The sequence below is a fragment of the Drosophila melanogaster genome, chromosome 2R (genome assembly GCF_000001215.4).
Source record: "Drosophila melanogaster chromosome 2R".
NCBI classification, from domain to species: domain Eukaryota; kingdom Metazoa; phylum Arthropoda; class Insecta; order Diptera; family Drosophilidae; genus Drosophila; species Drosophila melanogaster.
The window spans coordinates 5,061,432-5,071,830 of NT_033778.4; the positions used below are offsets into that span (position 1 = coordinate 5,061,432).

The following is a 10,399-nucleotide window of genomic DNA, read 5'->3' on the forward strand; positions in this document are numbered from 1 at the left end:
AATCCTTCTTTATTACAAAAGTTGTATGTTTCTCAAATGTCTTCGTCCGAGTTCATGTTGGCGATCATCCTTTAATTTTTTGCTCGGCTCTCGGTTTTTCGTTTGCTGGATCGGTGTTGTTTCCCTGTGGTCGGAGAGAGGGGGCATGTTAACGGATCTGAGGCTGCGTTATTTCGAACGTAGAGGTTGCACGTACATAGCCAGCGATCCCATAAAGGTCTGGAGCCGATCCTCTAACGCCAGGTTCTTTCCATAACCACTCACTAATGCAAGTTGTCGGCAAACTGTCTTTTGGTGCCAGACGCTTAAAATAGCAGACTAGCTATCTCACATTTTATACTTTTTGATTAATTTTTTTCCTTTACCAGCAACAACAAGCGACCGCTCAGGTCGAGAATCAGAATAGGAGAGACGAAGTCTGCTATCTTCGATTAACCATGTGATCGCTCTCTAAGGATGGGCTACGGCCTAGCCGATTAGTGTGTTGCAAAACATAGTATCGGATATTGTCGTTAATCGTCGCTAGGTGGCGCTGATCTACGAGATATCTGGCTACACTGTCCGTTACACTTTGTGATTCCTCTTCAGAAAAAAAATTGGCGGCTATCACTAAGCTTTTGAAAGTGTTATCACTTCTCATTTGCAGCACCTTTGTAGGTCTATTATATCACCATGCCAGCACTGGACCAGGTAATCGGTAATTGGTAATGTCGCCACATGACTTTTCGTACCAAGATAATATTATCGTGGAAGTGTTCCGCCGCTTGAAGAACGGAAACCTAAAGATAAACCCAGAAAAATGTTCATTATTTAAGCAAGAACTACTGTGCCTAGGGCACCGCACACAAGCAAAAGCAAAGATACCCATAGGAACCCAGAAAAGCTAGCAGAAAAATCCCAATTAGGTTAAAGCTAGGTTGGTCCTAGACCTGGCATGCCCCGATTTCGGAAAAATGTTCATCCTGCAAACGGACGCCAGAGACTACGGGATAGGAGCAATTTTAATACAGAAGAATACAGATATAGAAGACGGCGAGAAAGTTATATCCTACTCTAGCCGGACCCTATACGGAGCGGAAAATAACTACTCAACAACAGAGACAATTCGGAAATAAAAGCAATACCTGGAGGGCTACCACTTTAAGGTAGTAGCGGATCACATGGCGCTGAAGTGACTAAACAACATAGAAAGCGCTTCCGGAAGAATTGCCAGATGGGCATTAGAGCTACAGCAATATGACTTTGAGGTTGCGTACAGGAAATGTCAATTAAACGTGGTGGCAGATGCATTATTGGCCCAGCCACTACCAGAATCGGTGGCCATAACACCAGAGACACTGCGAAGAACGTGACCCTCTACAGAGGGCAAATCAGAGTGCAACTGGATCACGAAAATGCCCAAAAAAAAGTCACATCCTCAGAAGTTCACAGACTATGATGGGAGGGCAGCACAAAGTACAGATCGACAGGTTTTCTGCATGGACTGAGTTGGTACCTTTGCAAACGCAAAATCGCGAGGTTTGGAGTCCCGAAAGTGGTGACTACGAACAAAAGCGTGCAGTTTACGAGCTGGACGTTCAAGAAGTTTCTCAACCATGCACCACGCAGGAGAATTCGATAGAGAGAGCTAACAGCACTGTAAAAACAGTGACATCAAAGTTTTCCAGACAGAACCACAGGAATTGGGATGAAAGATGGCCCGAAATTATGCTGACTGTAAATTCCAGTGTATCACAGCCTACGGGCTACTCACCGGCTTCTGGACGCACTGTACGATAGAGAAAAACAAGGTACAGATGAAGGAGATCTTTGAGATAACCTGGAGAAAATGTCCCACGACCAGGCAGCTGCGAAGAAGGCAATGGAAGGATTGGTTACGTCGTTTGGGCCAAAGAGCACCATTTGTCAAAAGCGGCCGAGAGATTTACGGCCAAGCTAGTTCCGAGGTTCGATGAGCCGTACCAGATTGTGAACTTCATATAGCCAGTGATCTGTATGGTTCGCCTCCGGAAGGACGGAACGGAAAGGACGGTACACATCAGCGACCTAAAGTAACAGGATCAGGTGGAGGATTATAGAGTGAACAAGGATCCAATAGGAGGAAACGGGGAGAGTATGCAGTAGAACCAACAGTTTCCGAGAATGGACGGAGCGAGACATCCGTTTCAGCGTCAGACTAACGCAGGAGTTAACAGACCCTCCCCACAAGCAAACCGGGATACTTCGACTACAAATATACCGGAGGACGAGTGTTTGGTAGTCTGGCCACCGCTTTGTCCACAGTTCCTGGGAATGGAAGGTGCACCGCCGCCGAGAAGCGACTGGACCAAAAAACGAACGCAGCACGACACCCGTTTTAGCGTCAGGCCAAGGCGAAAACAGAAAGGCGGAATTGAGGATCGACGGCAAGAGTCAAAAACATTAATGAAAAAGTGAGCTGTGACCGACAAGGGAATCTCAGGAAGAAATGGGGGATTGTCAGGAGTTAAAAGGACGGCCTTCCTGCTATCAATTACGCACCAAATCAAGACCAAGAACTCGCTTCACTTCTACCCAGTCGTCGTCTGGGACGCTGCAGGCCAGCAAGGTCATATCTGCGTTGTCTTTGATCCCTGATCCCTGGTTTGCCATCGAACGTCAGTTATTCTTTTACGAATTCAGGAAGGGTTGAAGTTTCCTTAAATTCGTATTAATTTCGTGCACAAGTCAAGGGATGTTGTTGGAAATTGACATAGTTTCCGACTTCAAAGTAACAACCCGCTAACGCTGCTTAAATCGTTTAAATTCTAGACACCTAGCCGATAAGTGCATTCAAAACGTCACTAAGTTGGGTAAGGGTTCCCCTTACTTCTTCTATATATATATTTAATATCTCAATCAACTACAAAAATCGGGAACAGAAAGGTGTGGAAGCGTTTTGAAAAACAACATTTGTAACATCGGGTTTTTGTAAAATGGTATTAGTTTTTAATAATTCGAAATTAGCCTTTGATACCTTTCACTCACCCGTGTTGTACTTGTTGCGTTTTGTTAAGTCCTGATTATCTTCAGTGTTTCAGTGTAATTAAGCGTTCACCGCCAAGTAGGTGATCCTCCTTATAACTATAACGGTGTTATAACGCAATAATTAAAGGATTCGTGAAAGTGTATTTTGTTTTCGTAGGTTGCACGGACGGCGTGTTATGTTTTTATGTTTATATCCCATCTTGGTATCCCATTTTGTTGAATTGCTTTTTTTGATTGTTTTTGTGGGATCGTTTACTGGGTAAGATGGCCCGCAGGCGTCAGTTTTGGCATTGCCTAATAAGGTATGGATCGCATTCAACGCCTCTTAGCGTTTCTGGTAAGTCTCCGCACAATAGGGTTTCCCCTCACGACCGTGCACCATAATTGATTTCATATATCTTATCTTATCTTATCTTATGCCCTTGAACAAGCTTAACGCTTTGCCATATTTTTTTTATTTTTATATATATTTATTTAATTTTTATATTTATTTCATATTTGGATTTTTTAAATATTTAGTTGTCACATCTGGCACATCACACCCGTGAACTATCTTGTCACCGTGGTGCGTATCAGCCTATTGTATTTTATTATTTGGACTTTTTGTTCACATTTTATAGTTTTTTCTCATCACCGCGGTGCACCGGTCGCAAGCATTTTCCCCTTTTTTTCATTCTCCATCCTCGTGATGAGCGAACTGTTCGGGCGCCAATCTAAGCAGTCGAAAATACTACTTGGAGTTGGAATCCTTGCAGGGAGTTGCATGCTTTCGGTTTTCACCATATGAAAAATGAATACTTCAAGGTCTTAGTTTCTTTTATTTCTATAATTAAGTACAATTTTATAATTTGATAAAAAAAAAAATCGAAAATCGAACGAGTGGCCAGCGCTTCGCCAGCCGCTCGTAAGCTCAGCGGCCCAACGCTTAGCCAAACACAAGGTCCGTATGCCCTTTCATCATCGGTACGCTGCAGAGCTCCAGAGTCGTTAGCCTGTCTTCCGGTGCTGATGCTGCGCTAGCTGACACCGACATTCCCGGCGGTGGAGGTAGAGTAGATAATGACCCACTTGCAGAACAATGACTTCAGCTGCAATTTGGTCAGCTAGAGGTGGTGGGAGGGGAAAGCACGTGCTGCCTATCCTCTAAATGTATGTCCTAGTCATGTGAATACCAAAGCTTTTCCCATCTGTTGTTTTGGTCTTTGCGTCAAACACCACCCGAAGCTTAGTGATAAGACTATCCTCTCTTATAAATGCTTAATGAGGAATTTAATATTGGCCTGTATCATTTTCATTGTATCGCTCTAGTTGCTTTAATGTTTTACCTTTCAATTCTCCAGATTTATTAATCGGACAATATCTTTTTTATAATTCTCTTAAGGCATTGTTTATCACTTCGTGCTTTTTGACTAAAAACAATCCTTGTCGTTTTTACGCATAATTCCTTAAAATTATCCGTCTTCCAGCTAATTTTTCTAAATTGACTGGCGAGTGAATCCGTTAATCCGCTTGGACTTCAATCTGCGATGTACCAAAAATTTCTTAACGCTCCGTACTCGTCCACCTCCCTTACAGAAACGTTAAATTCCGAGCAGCCAAGAGTCTGAAGCAAAGGGGGGAAACAAATGGCTCGTTGAGTCAGACTGATAGCAACAAAGAAAATGCAGTTCGACTAAAGTGGCGCAAGCAGTCCAAGGCCTCTAACAACACGGCCAACGTGACTATAAACTATAAACTAAACTATACAAAACTAAACTATACTATTTGCGTGGAACCGATAGAGATTTATTCCATTTGGCAGGACTACTTAAAGTAACTTAAAAGGGTTTTAAAAAAATGCGTAAGAATAAAATATTTTACGTTTTCATACGATCAATTTACTTATTTACTTTAGACAAAATAATATAATATAATTTTTTCTCATGTCATTCAATTTTGATTGCATTGTTTAAATTAAAATACTTATTTCGATGTACTCTTTTGATATTGTTTTAGTCGTCGCCACCGGTCATTACTTCCATAAATTCTATAAAATAATATATGTTATAAAATAGCAAAGCGTTTGTAATTCAGCTGTATGATTTATATACCATCAAAATCAACAGTACCCGATCCATCGGAATCAATTTCCTCAATCATCATGTCCAGGTCGTCATTTGTCAATTTATCGTCTAGTTCGCGCAGGATTTCACGAAGAACACCAGTAGTTATATATCCATTTCCTTCTTTGTCGTAAAGGCGGAAAGCTTCCTTCAATTCAGCCATCATAGCTTCAGCGTCCTCTTCCACAAGGAAGCGGGCTGCCAGGGTGGTAAATTCTTCAAATTCGATTTGGCCCGAACCATCCTCATCGACTTCAGCGATAATGTCAGCAAGAGTTGCATCATCAAGTTGATGACCCAACATGCTAAGTATCGTACCCACCATAGCTGTGTTGATATATCCATTTTTTTCAGGGTCAAAAGCATTAAATGCATTACGTAGTACTATAAGGAAATGCTTTTTAGTTAAGAAATCAGTAAATGGGTTATAAGCTTACATGCAGTTTGCTCCTTAGTCAATTCATCCTAAGAAAAATAAGGGTGTTTATTTAGAAATATACAATATAGGCATAATACTAAAATACAATTTCATTTAATATATTTATGCGTCATGACTTTAACTGTGTTTGAATTCTTAATTGTTAACTGCCTGATGTGTGGTTTGATGTCAATCTAATGCCAGTGATTAGTTTTTATTTCACGTAAGGTCAACGATAGTTTTGGAAATCGATTGGAATGCAAAGCGGCTTTCCTCCTCCAATATTCGCCATTTTTAAAGCCGCCTTGTGGTGTGTACATAGCTGAATTGCTAAAATTGTCCCTTCCAAAGGAGGTCCTACCTTGCTTGATTTTATAAAATTGTAAAATTCAAGGTTAAAGCCAAGAATTGCATGATGGGTCACACTAATAGCAACGAAAGAAAATCGCCAATAAACGAGTCTATTCCGGTAAGTGGAAAAGTTATTGGAAAAGTTAATAAACCGGGGGCGAAATATTTCATTCAGTACAAACATTTAGCCAACACCAACAAAAACTCTAGTCGGCTAAGACAAGTCCTAAGCCGGGCACACTGCCCTATCGTTATATGATCGACAGCTTTTATGCGGTAGTGAGAGTTGACGACAGACGAACGGTGGGAAAACAAATCATTTTTTTTAATTAAAAAATTAACTTAATAATAATTCTCATTATTTTGGAGAGGTGATAGGCTTACCAAGATTTATATATCATTAAAATAAACAGTACCCGAAGTCCCCAATCATCATGTCTACTTTAATTTTAAGATTTGTCTTCCAAAGCCGATAACATTAAAAAGGAAAATATTAAATTTTCTTGCGTGAGTGACATTTTATTTTTTGAAGTGTTCTGATGATTTTCGACCGAAAAGTACGGTGGTGAAGGAGTTTGAAGCTAAGATGAAAAATATGAAAGAGGGATCGTGGGAATTAAACTTCCCCGACGAACACCCTTACTCTTAAGCGGCTTAGAAGTCCAAATTGAAATTTTGCCCCACTTCAAACGAAAGCTCACTACTTTACGATCTTCAGCGAGTTAAGCCAGTCTTAACACGCTGAGTGCTTAGGCTCTGTGCGAAAGTCTTATGCAAGCCTCTACTTTACCCTTTATATATATGGGAGGAGTCCGTGATACCTCTTCATAAACAAATATATGTAAGCAATTACAGAGGGATCTCTAAAAGATCGGATATCCGTAGGCTTCAAAAACATGATAAATTGCTATTTCTCAGCTGGAAGTGTGAACGAGACATTTTTGGACATAGGGAGAAATTAGAGAATATAATGAGAAAAATGGGCGGCTTGTGGGCGTCAGAGTGGGCGTGCAAAACAATTTTTCTATCAACCCGTTACTCGTAGGATAAAAGTGTTAACTAGATTTCCAGACAGGCAGACCATATAAAGTATATATATTCTTGATCAGCATCAAAAGCCGAGTTGATATTTCCATGTCCGTCTGTCCGTATTCAGCGTCTCGATTTCAGCTTTCTGAAATTAAGCTTACAGATTCTAGAGACATATACGGAAGGCAAGTTCATTGACTCATGCTGCCACGATCACTCTAACGACCACAAATCGCAGAAAATTGCCCACACTTTTTAAAAATGTTTTGATATTTTTAAATTTTTTTGTTTGTAAATTTCTATCGATTTGCAAAAAAACTTTTATGTCTTTTAAATTTGTATCGATTTTCCAAAAATCTTTTTGCCGCGCCCACTCTAACGCCATAATACCGCAGAAAACTGGGAGAACCCCACTATAGCATTCTCTCTTCTTCTATTTCTTAGTAAGATGTTCTCAAGTTAGCTCCACTTATCTGCACTAATCTTGACCCACTTAACTTGTTAACTAGAGCACTTTCTTTACCTTTTCTTTCTAAATATGAATCTCTGTTTTAGAAAAGTAACAAATTCAATAAACCCCATCTTTGATATTTTTGTAGAAAGAAGCTTTTTCGTCCCTAAAAAGAATATAGGTATAAGCATAATCAGTATCAGGACCACTACCCGAGTCAATCTGGTCGTCAGTTGGTCAGCTATTCTGATCATATACACGCGATTTTGGGATCCATAAAAGCTAGAAAATAGAAACGACGGATTCAGAAGAATCTTTAAGGCTACTTTCAAATTAACCACGGATTTCGATATTTATACCCATTACTCGTAGAGGGTTTACTAGATTTGTTGAAAAGTATGTAACAGGCAGAAGAAAGAGTTTTCGACTATATAACGTAAATATATTCTTGATCAGGAACAATAGCCGAGTCGATCTGGCCACGTCCGTCTGTCCGTATGAACGTCGAGATCTCAGGAACTATAAAAGCTAGAAGGTCTTGTAAATTTCTATAGATTTGCCAAAAAACTTTTTGCCACGCCACTCAAACGCCCTAAAGCCGCCAAATCGGTCACGCCCACACTTTTCTTTATTTTTTTCTCATTTTACTCCCCAATATCTGTCGATATCCCAGAAAAATAATGCAATTCGCGTTCGCGAACTCGACTATAGCATTCTCTCTTGTTATACCTTAGATAGGCAGGAAGATGGACATGACCTGGTCGATTCGACTAGTGATCAAGAATGGGTGTATATAGATGTAAATGTACCTGTACATGCGGACAGACGGACTGACTGACAGACGGACCAAAAACGTAAGATTCCTTAAAGTAAAAATGTAGTATTTGCAAATCAAATACATGTGTGAGCTGTTTAATGATGTTTAAAGAAATATTAGTTGAATGTACAATATGTTTATTCTCTGACTTAATTGAAAAGTTATCGAGCAAACATTGCTGGAACGTGGGCGTTAAGCATTAACTCTCTATATAAAACGTTATATCGTTACTTATTTTATTTGAACTGATTGCACCCTGAAAAACGTTCAGTATTGAGATCATCTGAAATAATTTTGACTCCTTTAATCTTGAAATTTTAACTCGAAGTAGCTTGGAAACTTATACTGGGATTATTTTTTTTGCCGATTAACTTACGCTCATTTTTTTAGCTCTTTGGATTAATCTCTAATATTAAAAAATTGAACACTCCGTTAATTAAAAGCTAAATAAACAATTGAAGACGAGAAATAAACTTGGTATTGACGCGATTAAAACACATATGGGCTATGTGTCTTCTGTGGATGCATCTCAACATTCAGGAACATTTTAGACTTAATACGATGATAGCTCTGCAACTATTTTTGTTGAAACAAAAACAACAATTAAAACCAAATAAAAAAGACAACATAAATATTCCGTATGTCATGTAACTCAAAGATAATTTTATCCACAAGACAGAAAAATACTCAGAGTTTTATTTTTAGATACACAATATTCATCAAAATTCTTTATTTTTATAAACCGTACATTGCATTAGATCTTGGAACGTATTATAAAATGGTATTTGTGAACAAAAATTGCAATTCAAAAACAAGAGCGAACGCTATAATTTTGTTTCTCGCCCTTCTGATACTCAGCGTGTGGGAGTGTAAGGGAAATGGAGACACAAAAAACAAAATTAGAAAACACTCTTCACGAGATTACTCACAATTGCAACCTGGTAGCGGTTACATTTATTGTGGACGTGGCCAATCTTTTTGGGCATACTTATAGAAATTGGTCAAAAAAATTATGAATAGAATAAAAATATAACATTTCCTAAGCTTATACACCCTCGCAGTTATTATATATAAAAAATCATGAAAAAATCATATTATGAAACATAAAACAACGGAATATATTTTTTATACCCTTGACTACAAGATTCGTTATTAAATATGTAACAGGCAGAAGGTTGATTTTCCGATCCTATAAAGTATATACATTTTTGATCAGAAAGTTTCAAAAATCGGTCCCGCTCTCACTAGCTGAATAGCGGATCTATTGCTTTATTTGCTTATCTTCTGGCCAATTTATGTTTGAATACATTTCGAAAATGCTCCCCGTAAGTGGTGCAAAATCTAAAAAAATTATTATATTTACATTAAGAACCTATGTACACTTAAAACCAAAAGCACTTATCTATAAGACAAAAACTTGAGTAACCAAGAGCTAGAGGAGACTTCTCCGACACAATAAAGACCACTCTGGTTTTAAACTCGAAAGAGCTCAGTATGCCCCCTTTGGGAATACCGATAACTATATCCAAACTCATCAGCTTCCCCCTTTGGACACACTGATAACTTGGGCGCTGCCCGAGTTAACAGAAAAACGTTTTTTTGGACCGATTCAATGCGGTCCGAGTGAACGACGTATTGAGGACTCCAGACAGGTGGCCATTACTCAAAAATCAGACGGACTAAGGTTTTGGTCGTGTAAGGATCATAAAATTCCTTTGGCCACCTTTTTATAAAGCCAAGCACACCCCTGGCCTTATTTAATATTCGAAATATGGTCTAAAATTTAAGTTTAGGTCCAGAAAAACACCAAGATCATCAACCCGTTTTATTCTGTCTAAAGAGCGACCCTTTAAGTGCAAGTTGTGTGTATTGGTTGATACGGCAAAAGGTCATAACTTTACACTTGGAGCCATTTAAGTTTAGTACGTTATCACGGCACCATATTTGAAAGATATCTAGATCGGATTGTAAGTTCAAACTGGACTTATGATATGAATTCGTATCTTCGTAACAGAACAAGACGATCAATTCTTTCTACGATAGAAAAGGCGTTTGATTCCCTTGGATTGATAAGTCCAACTCTAAGTCGGTGGCAATATTTTTTCTGAATACTAAAATAAGACAGTCTGGCCTATGGCCTTCGATTTCAAAAACTGTGGAACAAGCCCGTTGTGAAGAATCAAATTTTTTTATTATATAATATCATATTCATTTTCGAGTGTGAC

At 39.0% G+C, this 10,399-nt stretch overlaps 1 protein-coding gene across 2 annotated transcripts, besides 10 other annotated features; it reads right to left on the reverse strand.

Moving 5' to 3' along the window:
- Nucleotides 1–153: part of a mobile genetic element that runs on past the window's edge.
- Nucleotides 154–593: 440 nt separating this feature from the next.
- Nucleotides 594–682: a mobile genetic element.
- Nucleotides 683–776: 94 nt separating this feature from the next.
- Nucleotides 777–839: a mobile genetic element.
- A 958-nt stretch (nt 840–1,797) lies between these two features.
- Nucleotides 1,798–2,052: a mobile genetic element.
- Nucleotides 2,053–3,805: 1,753 nt separating this feature from the next.
- Nucleotides 3,806–8,779, reverse strand: TpnC41C (Troponin C at 41C). 2 transcript variants are annotated; one of them, NM_001259210.1, is made up of 4 exons: nt 8,551–8,779; nt 5,546–5,573; nt 5,097–5,492; nt 3,806–5,032 (listed from the first exon to the last, which is right to left on the reverse strand). In NM_001259210.1, exons 1-4 carry the CDS (start codon nt 8,554–8,556, stop codon nt 4,998–5,000), a joined length of 465 nt encoding a protein of 154 aa, NP_001246139.1. In that variant the 5' UTR covers nt 8,557–8,779; the 3' UTR covers nt 3,806–4,997. The 2 variants fall into 2 exon arrangements, with proteins under 2 accessions (NP_001246139.1, NP_523619.2); NM_078895.4 differs by having other exon boundaries at nt 4,865–5,032.
- Nucleotides 6,410–6,758: a mobile genetic element.
- Nucleotides 6,955–7,229: a mobile genetic element.
- Nucleotides 7,502–7,645: a mobile genetic element.
- Nucleotides 7,735–8,052: a mobile genetic element.
- Nucleotides 8,780–9,300: 521 nt separating the features above from the next.
- Nucleotides 9,301–9,331: a mobile genetic element.
- A 404-nt stretch (nt 9,332–9,735) lies between these two features.
- Nucleotides 9,736–10,156: a mobile genetic element.
- Nucleotides 10,157–10,399: the final 243 nt, after the last annotated feature.